This window comes from Suncus etruscus, chromosome 6, assembly GCF_024139225.1.
Source record: "Suncus etruscus isolate mSunEtr1 chromosome 6, mSunEtr1.pri.cur, whole genome shotgun sequence".
NCBI classification, from domain to species: Eukaryota; Metazoa; Chordata; class Mammalia; order Eulipotyphla; family Soricidae; genus Suncus; species Suncus etruscus.
This window is the reverse complement of record NC_064853.1, coordinates 30,409,031-30,428,166: the sequence shown is the minus strand read 5'-3', so window position 1 is coordinate 30,428,166 and position 19,136 is coordinate 30,409,031. Positions and strand designations below refer to the sequence as shown.

Below are 19,136 nucleotides of genomic sequence, written 5' to 3'. Positions count from 1 at the left end.
ATAGGTTTCAGTGCTGGTCCTTTTCTTCTGGACATATGTTTGGTAGAAAGACAAATTTATTGAGTTAATTTGAAGTCTAAAGTCAGTCTCCAAATCAGCATGTCCCAGAAAACTGAAATTGGGTGTGATAACAGAAGTGAGTGCCCTAAAGTCTCAGATTCAATTTTTTTGTTTTGGGGTCACACTTAGCAGTGCTCATAGGCTACTCATAATTCTGTGCTCAAGGAAACCATGTGATACTGGGCATGGAACTAAATCTTGCAAGAATGTACTCCAAGCCTCAGTATTATTGTTTTTGGTTTTTTTTTTTTTTTTTTTTTTTTGATTATTAAGCCACACCTGGTGGCTCTCCTGGTTTACTCCTGACTCTTCACTCAGAACTTACTCCTGACAAGCTGGAGGGGACCATCTTGGATGCTGCAGATTGAACCTAGGTTGACTGTGTGCAAGGCTATCACTTTGATCTTCCCCAGTTTAATAAACCTTGTTTATCTGTGAGACATTTTTAGTGTATATTATATAAAACACCATTTTGGAGCTGGACAGAAAGCTCAACATATTGAAGCACATGTTTTTTTTTTGTTTTTGTTTTTTGTTTTTTGGGTCACACCTGCCAGTGCTCAGGTGTCACTCCTGGCTCTAGGCTCAGAAATCGCTCCTGGCAGGCTCGAGGGACCATATGAGATGCTGGGATTTGAACCACCATCCTTCTGCATACAAAGCAAATGCCTTACCTCCATGCTATCACTCCAGCCCCTGAAACACATATTTAATTGTGAGAGGTCAGGTTTGATCTTTGGCACATACATGGTCTTTCGATCACTGTTAGGAGAGACCCCTGAGCAAGAATCAGGTGTAGTCCCCGAGGACCACTTGGTGTGACCTAAACAATTTTTAAAAATGCACCTTTGTTACTTTTTAGACTGTAATCATGTCTTTTAAACCTATTACAACAATTTTGCTGAAATAACATATTAGTAAAAAAAATCTAAAAACAAAACACAGAACCAAAACAACAACAAAAAAGGAAATTGCAGGGCTCTCTGGATAATGGTATAATAGACTCTTAGTAACTTCACTAATAATCATACTCATGTTTTCCAGAAATGTACAATACACATTATAGCTCCAATAGACTTACTTTTGGGTGAAATACCAATGACTAGAGTTAAAAAGCACCAAGAAGTGGCATCAGCAATTCTGTTGCTTATTTCAATAATTTAAAAAGTAAACTAAATTTTGGTTTTGGTTTTTGGGTCACACCCGGCAGCGCTCAGGGGCTACTCTGGCTGTACGCTCAAAAATCGCTCCCGGCAGGCTCGGGGGACCATATAGGATGCCAGGATTTGAACTACCGTCCTTCTGCATGCAAGGCAATCACCCTACAACTGTCCTGATATGAATTATTTATAACTGAATTATTTACTAATTTATTGTTGCTGAAGTAAACTATGAAAATGCCTGAAAAACCAAATAACGAAGTCCTAAAGAATGCCCAAGGAAGCAATGAAAGACTCCTCATTGCTATTTCAGGTCTTCATGCTAACCTGAAAGAGCAGTGTCCTAGAGAAACAAGTCTTTGACTCCCAGAAGAGCAGAAACCCATTACCATACTTGGACTCACTCACCATAAATTGTCTTATCAGCTAATGACCTCACAGGCCCTGGCTGGGCTGGAAAGTATTAATAGAGTCGAAGTCTTTTTTTTTTTCCCAGAAGGTCGAAAGTTTTATTGGAAAGTAGAAGAGAAAGAAGTAACTCCCCACATGGGGAAGAACTTAGGACAGGACTAAGTTCTCAAAGTTTATTTCTTTCTAGTTTATAGATCAAACTAAGTTCATTCACGTTCAGAAGATTTTTTTCTCAAGTGGAGGACTGAATCCATTTGTATTCAGGAATAACAATTTAAGCCAATTTCAATAAGAAGGTGAGAATGGAGAGGAAACAACTATAAATACACTCAGCAACTCATAGAACTCAAGGACCTTGTGGTGATAACCAATTTCAAGAAGTTGCCTACTATGATTTCAATATTAATATTCTCAAAAAGACAAAATTCCAAGTGCTGTGTTGAACAGTCTATTGGTTGTTGGGGTTGAGTGTGTCTGTTAAAACACAGGAGTTCCTTTGCGGTGATGAAATAGTTCCTGTTGATTTAACAAATGATAAAGTTTTCATAGCTATGTACCCAAATATATATACATTATACTGTAGAAATGTATGAAATCTAAAAGATCTGTGGTCTGGGGCCGGGCGGTGGCGCTGGAGGTAAGGTGCCTGCCTTGCCTGCGCTAGCCTAGGACGGACCGCAGTTCGATCCCCCAGTGTCCCATATGGTCCCCCAAGAAGCCAGGAGCAACTTCTGAGCTCATAGCCAGGAGTAACCCCTGAGCGTCACAGGGTGTGGCCCAAAAAAACCAAAAAAAAAAAAAAAAATGATCTGTGGTCAATATTGGTACCATTTTATCCCTTTTATTTTTTGTCTTGGCGCCACACCTAGCAGCATTTAGGGGTATTCCTGACTCTGTTCAGAAATTACTCCTGGCGGGCTTGAGGACCATTTGGGATACGGGGAATCAAAGCAAGTTCTGCAGTGTGTAAGGTAAACGCCTTGCCTTCTATCTTTCCAGTCCCTTTGTTTCTTGTTTGACAATATCCTAGTTATCTTCATTGCTAGGTAAAAGGTTCATCTCAGCTCTATTATTGTCATTGGGGGGGGGGGGGCGCACACACAGTGACGCTCAGGGATTATTCCTGGCTCTGCGCTCAGAAATTGCTCCTGGCTGGCTCAGGAAACCATACGGGAAGCCAGGATTCAAACCACCGTCTGTTCCGGGTCAGCCACATGCAAAGCATATGCCCTACTGCTGTGCTATCGCTCCGGCCCCTATTGTCATTTTCTTTAAAGAGGTGTGAAGGGAGATAAAGGGGAACAGTGTTCAAGAGAACACATGGACTTCTCTAGAGTGGAAGAAGCTTCAGCTCACTAATTTTTATAGCATTTGAGGAGTCTACAGATTTTCTTTTAGTTATGGGCTTCCCAGACAGTGCTAAGAAGTCCAGGCATCCATCAGTGTCCAAGGAGGCTAGATACTGTTCAGTCTTGCCATGTTGGGGGATCCCCAGGGCAATCCTGGTAGTGCTCAAGAGCTAGCAGCGTCACACTTGGGGGCTCCCTGAGTTATATTGGCAGTGCTTGGGTACTATGTGATACCAGGGACTGAAGCTGGTTGTCTGCATGAAAGGAATACAATCTTGACCACTGAGCATCTTACCAGTCCCCTACATAAATTACTTACAAAAATCATTTTGGGAGCCGGGAGCTAGTACCGCAGGCAGGATGCTTACTCTTGCACATAGCCAACCTGGGTTCTATTCCCATAATCCCATATGGTTCTCAAGCCCATCAGGAGTAATTCTTGAGTGCAGAGCTAGGAGTAAACATCAAACATTGTTGGATATGGCTCAAAAACCAAAACAAAGAGGTAAAAATATTTTTAAAATTATTTTTATTGAGGTACTAAGATTTATATTTAATCACACTTTTGATGCACACATTAAAAACCATTTTATTTTTTTGGTTTTTGGGCTATACTCAATGACGCTCAGAAATTGCTCCTGGCAGGCTCGGGGGACCAGGTGGGATGCCCGGAATCAATCCTGGGTCCGTCCTGGGTTGGCCATGTACGTGCAAGGCAATCGCCCTACTGCTGTGTTAATGCTCCAGCCACTAAAAATCACTTTTCAGTGGTAAAGGAAATATTATTGCAGAGGAGAAAGGAAAACAGGCAAGCTATATATATTTTATTACAATATTAAATTTAATATTACAATATTAAAACATTTGAAAAACTCCAAATTTATAAAACAGTCATAACCCAATAATTTCCTTCTTCTGACAGCTAGAGTAATATGTTGAAAATGTCACAATAATGTTAACTCATGAAATTGTAAAAGTTCATCTCCACAGAATTTCACCAATGTACATCTTAATTAAGAAGACATATACACTTTGTACCAAAGATCTCAACTCTATTTAAAAAACAGGTGCCAGTGTGATAGTATAGTGGGAAGGGTATTTGCCTTGCATGTGGCCAACCCATGTTCAATACCTAGCATCCCATATGGTTCCCCCAGTCTGCCAGGAGTGATCCCTGAGTGTAGAACCAGGAGTGAGCCACGAACACCAGTGGATGTGGCCCAAAAATAAAAACAGAAAAAAAATTTTTTAAGCCGCCAACACTTTCCCTTTAAATTTAGAAAGAAATGATCTGGCTGATTTATTCAGGGACATGATTCATGTTCTTTTAGTGATACTGGGTAGATACATAAATATAATATGCGAGGGAAATGGCTTTACTTTTCAAAATGTACAGTATAAAAAAGAACAATCTGAATTCAGGATTAGATACTGTGTTTACCTAAATTGGTCTACATAAATAAATGGTCTCAGGGTTTTCTCTTTCAAAGAAGGTTCTGGAAATGCTGCAGCACTCTGTATGAACACAGAACTTGGCCCTTCTAGCCAGGATCACACACCCAGGTCACTTGCTGAGTTCTTTGTGATTGGCTGCTCCCAAGAGACAGGACAACTCCTAGAATGACTGGGAATCCCAAATGCCTCTGGCTTCCCTAAGTATTTTCAGGAGTCACTCTTAACTGGAGGGCAGGAGTTAAACGTTCAAAATAATTTTGGCAACTGTCTGAGACGCTTTACATCTAAGAATGTGCCTACTGAACTCATGCTGTTCATGTTCTTTAAAGTGTCAGAAGGTTTCAAATGTTCGGGAAAAATTGGAACGTCCCTTTCATTTTCTTTTTCAGGATGTTGGGTAAACTCTGCTTTTCCAGTCCAAAGGTTCACAGCAGGGCTAGGTTTTAGGTTCTTCAGTAAGAAATCCGGGTTTTCATTCCACTGCTGTCCAGTTTTTGAATGAACAATTTCGTTGGTGATATTTCTCAAAACAGGCGAGTCCGTGTGGGGACTTACAGATTCAGAGCCATAATAGTTCATTATTTCACAGGGCTTCCCTGTAGGCTGCTTCTGATCACCAAGCTGTTCAGGGATGGATATAAAGTTTTGTTTTAATGAATGTAATGAATGTTCACCTCTGCTCTCGGTACTCTCTGTGGTCTCCTCTTCATCTTCACTATTATCACTGCTTTGTATGAGTCCATATCGCTTCATATACTTTTTAGTTGCAAATGACATGTTACTTGGTGAAAGCCCTGCTGTACTTCTGTCTGTATTCATATGCACAAGGTTTAAAGAGGAGTCGAAGTTATTTTGGTTTGATCGGGCCAGAGACAGTTGTGACAGCTGATTTTCATTTAAATATTTCAAAGCTATAGCATTTGCCTCCATGCTCAAATCCACACAACTAGGGCTTAAGCCACTCATGCCAACATTGGCAAAAGACATGTAGTTTAATCCGGAGATCACTGCTTCAGGGCTGATACATGCCAACACACTGAAAGACACAAAAGTGAGGCAATCACTTATCTTACTTTGAGTGCTCAGATATTTAAGTATTTATGACAGAGATAAATATATCCACGATTCAAAGACTAAAAGTGGGACAGATTTATTTTCCTAAGTGTATACAAGGACTTTAAGATAAAATATAGTCTCATAATGTAAAAGCTACTCAAATTAGTAAAAAAGTAATAAGGTAAGAAAATATTTTATAATCACACCGTAAGTTTTATTGAGTAGCCTAGAACATTAATTTGCTTGTAATTGAAGATTCCATTGCAATGCAAGAAAAACCAGTCAGTGGATGTAGATATGTGTGTTGGTGGGTATTTATGTGTAAACAAATTTTCTTTCACTACAACCTTTCTTTCATAGAACCTTCAACTTATTTTGGCTGGCATTATCTTGTTAAGATGAAAAGACTTAATTCTTCTCTATATCATACACAGCAAATTGCTGCTCATTTTTATTGATGTTTAGAATATATCAGGTATTCTACTAAAAGCTAGTTTAATCCTCATAGACAACTTTATCGAGGGAGATCTTCCCATCAAATATATCAACCTTTTCCCACACTCTAACATTTCAGACTTCCCTCTAAGCATTGATACCTATCTATATACTTAATTTACATTCCTTATTTACTGTCAAACTTCCTCAAAAGAGGCCCAGGAGACAGAATTTCTGTGTTTCCCCCTTATTATGGTATCTTTGGTGCTTGGAACAGGGCCCAGCATCTAGTAGGCACTCAGTAAATAAATAAAAAGGTTCATATTATTGTTTTTGGTAGTATAGTGGAGAGAAGTTAGGTATAAGACTTTTTAACTTCCTTAAACTAAATAGCTAGCAAGAGGGGCTGGAGAAATAGTACAATCAGTAGAAAGTTTGCCTTGTACATGGGTGACCCAGGTTTGATTGCCAGCACCTAATATGGTCCCAAGTACTGCCAGGATCCCCGAATGCAGAGCCAGGAGTAGGCCTGAGCAACACCTGGGGTGGCCCCAAAATAAAGACAAAACAACCCTAAATAAACAAACAGCTAGTTTTGTTTGTTTTTAAGAAAGGCTAGATCTTTCTTACTCCCTGGGTCTTCATAATCACTGTTTCATTAAACTGTATTAAGGAAATTTTGCACATAAAGCTTCTCTGTTCCAGATCTGTGTGATAATAAAGCACTGGTCTTGCATGCGGCAGACCGAAGTTCAATCCCTGACACCCAGATGGTCCTCCAAGCCCACCACTAAAGGTCCCTGAGCAGAGCCAGGAGTAAGCCTTGAGTACTGCTGGGTGTGGCCTAAACAGAAAAATATTTTATATTCCTTAAAAATGAGTCTTTTATTTTTTGTTGTGGCAAATAATAAATAATTTAATAAAGGAATACTGTATGACTTTACATATCATCCAATGAAGAAATTCAGCCAGGCATGCTTGTACTCATACCCCACAAAATCCAAAAAAAACGTAAGGTACCTACAATTTTGAAGAAGCTATTTCCAAGCATTAGTATTCCCTGAAACTAGTGATGGCATTGCAAAAAATGGAACAGAGTACTTAAGAATGCTGGTTCTCCACAAATGCCTGGGAACCCTTCCTCAAGCTTCTTAATACTATTAATTTAGAGAATATCTTAAGATAGAAGAGATTATTCTATGTAATATAGTCATAGTGGTATCTCTTTTTTATAAGGCACTTATTAATTTATGTATGTATGTATGTATGTATGTGTGTATGTATGTATGTGTGTATGTATGTATGTATGTATGTTTTTGGGCTACACCTGGTGGCACTCAGGGGGCTACTCCCCTGAGGCTGTGATCAGCAATCTCTGCAGGCAGGATCAGCAATCTCTCCAGGCAGGCTCAAGGGGCCATGTGGGATATTGGGAATTGAACTCAGGTCCGTCCTGGGTCAGCCACACGTAAAGCAAATGCCCTATTGCTGTGCTATCGCTCCAGCCCCAATAGTGGTATCTCATAGTATTTTGTCTTATCAAAATTATAAGAATTTTTCAGTCAGAAAATGTGTACATGTTAAAACAAGTAAATATATATATAGAATATTAATGTAAAAGGTGAGAAAGGCAAATAAAAGCTTTCATTAAAAATTTTCATAAAAAATATTTTCATTAAAAATGGCTATACTAGCAGTCCAGGGAGCAAAGTGGGGAGGGAGCATGCTGGGAACAGGGGTGGAGGAAGGACAACACAGGTGGTGGGAATGGCCCTAATTCACTGTTACTTTGTACCTTAAATATAACTGTGGAAGACCTGCAATTCACATTGGTCACAATAAATAAATGGGACCGGAGAGATACCACAGTAGTAGGGCATTTGCCTTGCACGTGGCTGACCCAGTACTGATGGTGGTTTGAGTCCCGGGATCCCATATGGTCCCCCAACCCTGTCAGAAGTGATTTCTGAGTGTAGACACAGGTAACCCCTGAGTGCTGCCGGGTGTGACCCAAAAAACAAAAAATTGGGGGACCAGAGCAATAGCATAGTGGGTAGTGTGTTTGCTTTGCACATGACCAACCTGACCTGACTTGGGTTTGATCCCTGGCATTTCATATAGTCCCTAAGCCTGCCAGGAGTGATTCCTGAGAGCAGAGCCAGGAATAACTCCTAAGCATCACTGGGTATGACTCAAAACCAAAATTAAACAAAACAAAAAAGTTGTTTAGAAAAAGTAGGTCTACTTGAATTAGATTTTCTTAATAGAATGGTTAAAGAATCTCTATATAACAGAATCATTCATTAAGCAGATAACATCAGCTTAGAAGTTTACTCAAGATTCACCGTCTAACGTATTCTGCAAGTTCCAATTCGGGGTTGACAGAAACACCATTACTTTGAAAATAAAATCAATAATTCTCAGAACCAGTGACTATAAACACTAGGGTAATTAAGATGAAAAGCAAAGGCCATTTCACTAATCAAATCCTAAAAGCCTTGAGCACAATAAACTATGTTAGAGTCTCATTAGATGTGCAGTCTCAAAAGAAAGTTGAATCCATTTATGTCCGTATGAGGGTACATCAACATTAAGGGAAGTGCAAGAATTATCCTTACTTAAAGATGAAAGTCTACCTTGCTTATTGTCCCAAATCCCAATTAGCTATTTCCAACTTATCCTATGTAAGGGTTTTAGATTTTTCTCCTTCACACTCTTCCAGTAAGTAGAGAGTATGGAAGCATCTTGAGAGACTGCTTAACTTTGTTACAGATTCAATAGGTCACTCTAATTGGGAGTACGCTGTAAGTGTACCTCACCCCACAATCTTTGTCTTCTCGTAAGTTCTAGATAGGTCTGGGACCTCTCTGTACTATACTGCCATTAAACCTTCTTGATCTGTGCAATGTTCTGGACCAGGAAAGCTATCACACAGAGACAATAGCAATGCATAACAGATTTATAAAATTAGAGAAATAGTATGGCTAGCAAGGATTACACAGAACACTAAACTACAATTTGTTACCCAATTTCTATAAGAAAATGTGTTCTAAATACTAAGTGAATGCCTTATGAGTTTTTGGTATACAAGTTATATTCTGATGATATATATCAGAAGATAACAAGGCCAAACATACTGACAATAAGTAGTACAGGGCCACTAAAATTAAAATACTGCTTGTAAGCCTTGAGTAATAACTTGTATTAGTAGAAATGTATTCAATCAGCAAACTGAAGGCCTATTAAGTGTGGCAGAGATAATTGAAACTCAGGTACATAAAAGTCCCACTTTTGCTGAAAAGGCTATCACACTAACATGTATAACCATTTAAGAACCAGGTTTTTTGAATGTGAAGAGCAATATTCTGGTAAGGGGCACAGGCAGTTTCAACAAAGAAGGCTATCTATAAGCTCAGGCTTTGAAAGATAAGGATTCTGGCAAGACAAATGGTTAAAAAAAAATATTACAGCAAGGAACTTGGTAAATGTCAATATTGAATAGGTGAACTTGGCAAAAGGACACTAAAGTGAAAAACTAACATTAGAAGCTGGAGAGAATATACTAAGTAAGATCCAACCCTTGCATGCAACCAATCCAGGTTTAATCACCATATCACAAATGGTCCTGAGTTTAGCCAGAAATGATCCCTGAGCAAGCAGAGGCATGAATAAGCCCAAAGCACAGGTGGCTATGGTCTGAAAAGCCCCTACATGTCCCTCCCAACCAAAAAAAAGAAAAAGTTAAAATACAACAAAAATACCTTAAGTTTAAGGCAAACTGTGAGGCAATATGATTAGGCAGGATGCAGATAGACTATAGACAGGTGTAAGAGGAAAATCACTGACAAAAATATGGCTTCATGATGGAGAAATCATTTCATGTTTAATCGTAACTAATAGAACTCATAAATAATCAATAAAATATAAACTTTAAATAATTTAAGATGTCTTTAGTCTAAGTCAGTAAAAACTTTTAAATAAGGTAATTTTAATAAAGGGGAATTATTATATAGCATGAAATCTACTGAAGTTAAGTACATCTATATGCTTCCAAAGCAGACTCTATTATTCCTTTCCATGGGTATCAGAAATATTCTGTGAATATTTCCAGCTAAATTTAAAACAGCAAAGTTGTCTTTGCTGCGGTACCTTCTACATTAGGGTACGGTACCTTCTACATTAGGGTATTTCTCATAGTTGGTTTAGAATAGAAGCTTAGCACACACTTTAAACAAAAATTTTCTTTGTTGTCGCTTTTTTGTTTTGTTTTGTTTTGGGGCCACGCCCAGTGGTGCTCAGGGCTTACTCCTGGCTCTGCACTCTGAGATCACTTCTGGCACACTCAGGGGGGGCAATAAAGGGTGCCGAAGATCAAACCCATTCAGGCATGTACGAGACAAGCACCATGTCTAATGTACTATCTCTGGCCCCTATTTCTTTTTTATAAAAATATTAAGATTACCTGGCATGATCAACTTTATGTGCACTTTTCTTCTCTTTAGTGGGAGAATCAATTTTTACTCCAAGGCTTCTCAGTTGCTTAAGAGTTGCATTAAGAACACAATCTTTGTCCACTTGTCCAGAATCATTTTTTTTCTTCTTTGTATGATAAACATTTTGAGTTCTGGTGCATTCCTGGCTGATGATAACAGCTTTAGAAGATGGATGCTCAGTTTCTTTGGCGGAGTTTAGTAAGTGGTTCACTTGACCCTACAAAAAAGAATTCAATAAAAGAATTACTATGAACCATCTTAGGAAAATAAAAAGAACAATAGCATAAGTAAGGCAAAGAAAAGGTCAAACTGCATATTGTAAAAATTAACAAAGTATCAGTGCATTCGCAAATATTAAGATTTGCAAAGCTCATCTTAATAATATCTTATATCAGACTCTAGCAGTGGTCCTCAAACTATGGCCCACGGGCCACATATTGTATTTGTATCTGTTTTGTTTCTTCATTGCAAAATAAGATATATGCAGTGTGCATAAGCATTCATAAGTTTTCTTTTTACTAGTCAGATCCTCCAATGGTCTGAGGGACAGTGAACTGGTCCCCTGTTTAAAAAGTTTGAGGACCCCTGTGAGTCTAAAGGAAACATTTTTTTTGTTTTGAAGTTGTTCTTTTTGTTTTTGGACTACATTTGGTAGTGCTCTGGGGCTACTCCTGGCGCTATGATCCAGGATTGTTCCTGGAGCTACTCAGGGGACTACGAAGTGCTGAGGATCAAGTATGGGTCTCCTTCCTATATGCAATACAGTGCTTCAACCCATTGTACCCTCTAACTAGCCCCAGAATTGGTCCATTTTGATCCATCCCATTTATTTTATAGTTTTTGGGTCATATTTGGTGGTGACTTCAGGCTCAGGATTGGTTGGGGCTCAGGAGATCATATGTGGTGTGGGAATTCAAACAGAGCTGCAGGGCCCAGAGAGATAGCACAGCGGTGTTTGCCTTGCAAACAGCCGATCCAAGACCAAAGGTAGCTGGTTCGAATCCCGGTGTCCCATATGGTCCCCCGTGCCTGCCAGGAGCTATTTCTGAGCAGAGAGCCAGTAGTAACCCCTGAGCACCGCCGGGTGTGGCCCAAAAACCAAAAAAAAAAAAAAAAACAGAGCTGCAGTGGCATGCAAGGCAACCACCTTAAACTACTGCACAATAAGATGTGAAGTCATTTGAGTAGTACTTCGTTTTTAAGAAATTATGATAAACTAGAAACAAAAATTTTAAATCATACTTTGTCTGAAAAATGATCGTGTATCATAAATTTTCCTCTCTAATTTTCATAAGTATTTTTTCTCTTTATTGCTTTCAAAAACACTGATGATTTCTGGTACTGATTTTTGTTTGCATTTGGCACAACAGCAAGATATATGATATATGATGGAGAGGCTGGGTCTTACCTAATGGTTTTCCGGGGACTATATAGTACTGGGGACAGACGCTGTATGTAAGGCAAGTGCATTGCCCCCTGTACTTCAGAAATACACACACAGAGAGAAAGATAAGTAAATTTTTGGATCACACCTGGCAGTATCCAGGGCTTGTTCTTGGCTCTGCACTCAGGGATTATACTTGAGTCAGCCACATGCAAAGCAAGTGCTTACTCTACAAATAGTACAGAAAAAAAGAACTGTACTGTTGTTTTGGCACCTCAGCAAGATATATATTTTAAATAAGGCCTCACTAAATGATGAACTGGTAAACCCTAAAAAAATAAAGGGAGGCCAGAGCCCCCAAAGGATGGACCCCGGTTCGAGTTCGACATCCCATATGGTCCCCCGAGCTTGACAGGAGTGATTTCTGAACACAGAGCCAGGAGTAACCCCTGAGCGCCGCTGGGTGTGACCCAAAAACCAAAAAATAAATAAAATAAAATAAAATAAAGGGGCTGGAGAGATAGCACAGTGGTAGGAAGGTTGCCCTGCATGCAGGTGATCCAAGACAGACCTGGGCTCGATTCCTGTCATCCCATATGGTTGGTTCCCCAAGCCTGCCAGGAGCGATTTCTGAGCGCAGAGCCAGGAGGAACCCTTGAGCATCATCAGGTGGGGTCCAAAAACCAGAAAAATAAAATAAAATAAGACCTTTACCCTGGTTATCTAAGTACCTGATGACTGGCATGCTTACCATAAATTACTAAACTCAGATTATCATTTCTAAAAAAGTTAAACTAATGACATATCAATTTGGGAAAATACTTATTATCAAGGTGCAAATTCATTTAAAAGCTTATGCCCCATCTAAATAACCATCTCATAAAAGATGAGACACTTCAAGTTTGCTTACCAACACAGCAGTAGGGCGTTTGCCTTGTATGCGACAGACCCAGGACCGATGATAGTTTGATTCCTGGCATTCCATATGGTGTCAAGCCTGCCAGGGGCAATTTCTGAGCACAGAGCCAGGAGTAACCTCTGAGCATTGCCAGATGTGACCCAAAAACCAAAAACCAAAAAAAAAAAAAAAGTTTGCTTACCAGTAAGTCCTGGTATATTTTCGGGTTATCTGAAGTTTGATGAGGCAAGGATTGTGGAACTTGTTCAGTGTTTGGTTCCTCAGTTGTTACAGAATTGTTATTGGCGCCCTCTATTGGTCCATTCTGCAAACACAAATTCACATCCTCTGCCAGCAGTGAATGTGGAAAGAACACTGGTACCTTGGGTTCTTTTTTCACAATTGGAGAAGAGCTGCTTGAAAGAACAGACATGCTAAATACTATCAAGGCATCTTTAACATATTTGAAGTACAGTAACATTGTGGGGGGGAAGGGGTGACATTATAATTAACATTATAGTTTGTACTTTCAGCTTAAGTGAACCTATATAAACGTTGGAGGTTTTTTGTTTTTTGTTTTTGTTTTAATTAGTTTTGGGCCAACACCTGGTGGTGCTCAGGGGTTACTTCCTAATCTGCACTCAGGAATTACTCCTGGTGGGCTTAAGGGACCATAGGGATTTCAGGAATCAAACCTGGGTCAATCATGTGCAAAGCAACAAACTATCTGCTGTATTTTTATCCAGCTCCCCTATATAAACTTTGATAAGCTATACACAAATTGGATGGTGAGATATTTAAGTTATCCACAATATTTTTAACTACTTTCTTCATTTTTAATAGAGGTCCCTCCCAGGAAGGGTTGGCCCATAAGGCTGGACAATGATTAAGCCCATTGTCAGCAGTATTGCTCAGGGCCACACAGAGACATGCACAGAACTCAGAGACTTGCATATATACTCTATCACTTGAGCTGTCTCCCAGCCCATACAGCTTTCTATGACAGTTGAAAAACAACCATTTATCCCTAACCTGGTAAAATAAATTTTTAGAATAGCTAATGTTTAAGTCTTAAAATATAGTTAAAATCCCTGTTACAAGAAAGCTCGTACATTGCCATTTATAGTCTACTTTATACCTGGTGACATTTCTTTTCTTCTTTATGCTTTGTATATTTTTCAAATTCTATATAATGAAAGACCAGAGATGTAGCTCAGTGTTAGAGCATTTGCCTTGTATGCGTGAGACTGTGGATTCAATACCCAGCATAATCAAAATACCCAGCATAATCAAAAAAGAGAAATAAAAAAGAAATATAATTTTATATAATAAACATTTGTTACTTTCAAAATTGGCAAATGCCATATTTTCCCTTTCCTGCACTGAAAATACATATTTTAAAAATAGTTTTGGAGGGGCTGGAACAATAGTACACCAAGTAGGATGTTTGCTTTGCACATGGCTGACCCAGGTTCTATTCCCAGCATCCCTGAGCCAGCCAGTAGTGATTCTTTTTCGTTTTTTGTTTTTTATGGGTGACACCTGGCAGCACTCAGGAATTATTCCTGGCTCTGTGCTCAGAAATTAACCCTGGCAGGCTTGGGGACCATATGAAATGCTGGGGATCAAACCCAGGTCAGTAGCTTGCAAGGCAAACACCCTCCCCATTGTGCTATTACTCTGGCCCCAGGAGTGATTCTTAAGTGCCAAGCCAAAAGTAACCCCTAAACATCACTGGATGTGGTCCAAAAACCATAAAAAAAAATTTATGGTAGGCCAGAAGGTGGTACAAAGGTTAACGTTTGTCTTGTATGCATCTAATGTTTGTGAGACTGATCTGTGTAATAAAGAAATAACATATGGAACACAGACATTTCTGTTCATTTGTGCTAAATACAGAAAAGAAAGGTAAATTAGTAACTAATAGTACTTAATTTTAATGAGATGGATAGAAAAGGAAGAAATGGAGTAGCCCTTCTTTATCAGTTAAAAAACATATATATATTGGGCCCGGAGAGATAGCACAGCAGTGCCGATCCAGGACCTAAGGTGGTTGTTTCGAATCCTTGTGTCCCATATGGTCCCCCGTGCCTGCCAGGAGCTATTTCTGAGCAGACAGCCAGGAGTAACCCCTGAGCACCGCTGGGTGTGACCCAAAAAAAAAAAATATATATATATATATAATATATATATATATATTCTTTATTTGAAATATTCGTAGGTACATCTTTTAATTTTTATTGAAATGCTTTAACTTTTTTTTGTTTTTGTCTTTGTTTTGGGGCCAAATCGGCGATTCTCAGGTGTTCCTCCTGGCTTTGCACTCAGGAATTAATCCTGGCGAGTTCTGGGGACCATAGGGTATGTCAAGGGACTGAACTTGGCAGATCATATTCAAGACAAATGCCCTACCCATTATACTATCATCTAGCCCCTAATAGTTATTCTAAACTTTTTTTGTTTCTTTTTAGTTTTGGGATTACACTTGACTATGCTCAGAGCTTTATTCTGGAGTGACCTCCAAGTTTCCGTCTTAGGAATGACCACACACCCCAAAATAAATAAATAAAGATTAAGTTATCTACTAAAACTAAAATTCTAACCTACAGGGCTAGGGGGATAGCTCAAAGGACTAAAGTGCATGTCTGCATGCAAGAACCTTGGTCCTGACCTTTAGCAATGGAGAGACTTATACCCCACTGCCCCAACCCCAGTGTCAAGCTAGGATAGTTCCCTAATGCTGCTGGATATGACTCAAACAGCTAAAAGAAACTTAGAAAAATAAAAAATTAAAAGACAAAACCCTAACCTTTTTAAAATGTTCTCTCACCTTTTATCTTTTTTTTTCCTTGGGGTGGGAGGAGTGCACTACTCTCAGATGTTGCATAGGAACTACTCTAGCTCTATGTTCAAGGGTCACTTCTGGTTGTGCTCGAAGGATATGTGGGATCAGGGAATGAACTGGGGCCAGCTGCATGCAGAGAAAGCAAAACTGCTGCTATCTCTCTGGCACCCTCTCTTTGACCCCTATGAGTAATTCATTTTATTTCAGATATCACATATATTCCTTTATAATAGTTTTCTATATGTTCACTGTGTCTGTGGCAAATGTCTTTTTTTTTTTTTTTTTGGTTTTTGGGCCACATCCGGCAGTGCTCAGGGGTTACTCCTGGCTGTCTGCTCAGAAATAGCTCCTGGCAGGCACGGGGGACTATATGGGACACCGGGATTCGAACCAACCACCTTTGGTCCTGAATCGGCTGCTTGCAAGGCAAACACCGCTGTGCTATCTCTCCGGGCCCTGTGGCAAATGTCTTAATCTCCTCTGAGCCTTGGCTTCCTCAACTATAAAATAGGAAAAAGAATTTATCTGTCTTCCTGGGTTGGAAAATTTGAGAAAGATTTAGATACAGTGTCTAGCACATCATCAGTTATACCTTGGATAGTCCACAGTTGTTTATTCCTTCAGCAGCTTTCTACCTGCTCCCCAAACATCAGACTGTTTATTTTCAACTACTTACACTTTAATGAAAACACCAAAACTCTTAAATCTAGACGCAGAAATCTAGTCCGTAGAGACCCCATTTCCATCTAGTGTTATCAGAATTTCTGGACGGGAGCCATGCTGCAACTGGTAGAGTGATTGCCTTGCATGTGGCAACTTAGACTTAGTCCTGGGCATCCCATATGGTCCCCCAAGCATTGACAGGAGTGATCCCTGAGCAGAGAGCTAAGAGTATGCCTTGAAAAATGCTGGGTGTAAAACTGTTGGCCCCACCAAAAAAGAATTTGTTTGTTTTTGCCTTTGAGCCACATGCAGCTATGCTCAGGACGGATTTCTGGCTCTGTATTCAGGGATCATTCCTGGCAGGTTTTGGGGAGACCATCTGGGATGCTGGAGATCAAACCTGGGCTGGCCACCTGCCAAGGCAAACACCCTACTCTCTGTACTATCACTCCAGCCCCAGAGTTAAGTATATGTGTTTTGAAATTTTCTTCAGATGCTCTAATTCAACAACTGTCACACATCCAATGAATAATGTCAGGGAAAGTTCTAGAAAGTTCAGAACTGTGAGATACATATTTGAAAAAAATGTAATCAAAATATCACTTAGAAAAATATATGGCCTCAGAGGGCTGGAGAGATAGTATGGAGGTAGGGCATTTGCCTTGCATGCAGAAGGAAGGTGGTTCGAATCCCAGCATCCCGTATGGTCCCCATCCTGCCAGGAGCGATTTCTGAGTGTAGAGCCAGAAGGAACCCGAGTGCTGCCGGGTATGACCCAAAAACAAAACAAAACAAAAAACTTATATATGTAGTTTCTGAGTGAGAAAACCAAGGGGGAAAAAAGACCTTAAAAAGAGTAAAGAAGGGGGCTGAAGAGATAGCATGGAGGTAAGGCATTTGCCTTTCATGCAGGACAGTGGTTCAAATTCTGGCGTCCCATATGGTCCCCTGTGCCTGCCAGGGGCAGTTTCTGAGCATGGAGCCAGGGGTAACCCCTAAGCGCTGCCGGGTGTGACCCCCCAAAAAGAAAAGAGTAAAGAAGGTTCATCTGGATGTGATCGTGAGTCCACCGAGTATCCACCCTGAGCAAAGCTCACCCCCTCCAGCTGAAAAAATTTATTGAAGACAGGTTATCGTTGAAATTGAATGGTGGCAGACATGTCCAAGGAATACGGCAAGGATCTGATCCCTTTATGAATCTTGTGATAGATGAATGTGTAGGCAACAGAATAATATTGAAATGTTGGTAATTTGGGGAAATGTATCATCATGTTAGAAGCCTTGGAACGAATAGACAGCGGTTGTTCAGAAGTCAAATTGCTTTTTTATATTCTTCATTGTATCTTTCTATGATATAAAACTGGGTTGTGTACGTTTTCTTGATTGTTTTTGTTAAGTAAATTTTAAAACAGTAAAAAAAAAAAAAAAGAGTCAAGAAGTAGCATGAATAGCAGCAAAGCCTTACCTGGACACAGAAAGTGGCCGATTAAACTCTTCTTCCACAGCACTGTTACTCTCTTCAAAACTGGGAATATCAACTGCTTTTAAAGAAGATGCACTGCCAGGAAGACTTGTGGCTTCATTGTTAATATCAACAGAAAAATTCATATCTTCACTAGAAATCTTGGTATCATCTTGCTTTAGCTGAGATTCAGGCGCCTGATTATCATCTACAGCATTCCAAAACAAACTGGCACCTGGAAGTTAAATAATTCAACATTCTGAACCGAATAGCCAACTAAGAAAATAATTACCTGATAAATTTTTTGTTGGACTACCCTAAGCCAAGCACATTAATTAACACCATCATCTCTGATCATTTTTAGATTACATTGCTTCAGAAATGCCTTATGTTCCCCCAAGCTTGCCAGGAACAATTTCGGAGTGCAGAAAAGAATAATGGAGATATTCTAATAATCTAGACTTTTTTTTTTTTTTTTGGTTTTTGGGTCACACCCCCTGGCACTCAGGGGTTACTCCTGGCTTTCTGCTCAGAAATCACTCCTGGCAGGCTCGGGGGACCATATGGGATGCTGGGATTCGAACCACCGTCTGTCTTGGGTCAACTGAGTACCAGGTGAACGCCCTACTGCTGTGCTATCGCTCCAGCCCCCCAAATAATCTAGATTGTTAATAACAACACCAACTTAGTATGTTTCTTTTCTTGATTTTTGAAAATTCATACAAGATGTTACTATCATGAGAGAAACTAAGAAGTACTGACTAACAACTGGGGTTAGAGTGATAGCGCAGCAGTAGGGTGTTTGCCTTGCACATGATTGACCTGGGATGGACCTGGGTTTGATTCCCGGCATCCCATATGATCCCCTGAGTCTGCTAAGAGTGATATCTTAGCGCAGAGCCAGGAGTAACCCCTGAGCACCTCTGAGTGTGGCCCACCTCCCCCCCAAAAAAAGTACTGGGAACTAAAATTAATCCAAAATATTTTAAGGAGGAAAATTAAAAGTTATTCTAGGGAATAATAACCAAAGATAATAGAAAGGAGGGCCAGGAGTATTGGTCCATGGTAGGAAACGAGCCACAAATGCACACCACAAAACTTACAGTTAGGACAGAGAAGGATTCACTATGATAATGATAATTTGGAATGGAAATGATCACTCTGGACAAAAAACTGGGTACTGAAAGATAGTAAAGTAATATGTATGATACCCTTTTAATAACAGTATTGCAATTCACAGTGCCTAAAAGGAAACAAGAGGGAAAAAAAAAAGATGAAAAAAGTGTCTCTCGGGCCCGGAGAGATAGCACAGCGCCATTTGCTTTGCAAGCAGCTGATCCAGGACCAAAGGTGGTTGGTTTGAATCCCGGTGTCCCATATCCCCGTGCCTGCCAGGAGCTATTTCTGAGCATAGAGCCAGGAGTAACCCCTGAGCACTGCCGGGTGTGGCCCAAAAACCAAAAAA

General features: G+C 39.8%; 1 protein-coding gene and 1 pseudogene across 1 annotated transcript in view; one reads left to right on the top strand and one right to left on the bottom strand.

Annotated features, from left to right (window-relative positions):
• Nucleotides 1-4,662: 4,662 nt before the first annotated feature.
• Nucleotides 4,663-19,136, bottom strand: part of STIL (STIL centriolar assembly protein) — a 53,546-nt gene continuing 39,072 nt past the window's right edge. The window contains exons 13-16 of the mRNA XM_049775156.1: nt 17,675-17,906; nt 12,904-13,114; nt 10,389-10,636; nt 4,663-5,471 (exon numbers count right to left, since the gene is read on the bottom strand). Coding sequence (XP_049631113.1) covers nt 4,682-5,471; nt 10,389-10,636; nt 12,904-13,114; nt 17,675-17,906 — 1,481 coding nt within the window. The 3' untranslated portion in view covers nt 4,663-4,681. The remainder of the gene's footprint in view (nt 5,472-10,388; nt 10,637-12,903; nt 13,115-17,674; nt 17,907-19,136) is intronic.
• Nucleotides 13,584-17,562, top strand: LOC126010880 (small nuclear ribonucleoprotein G-like; annotated as a pseudogene).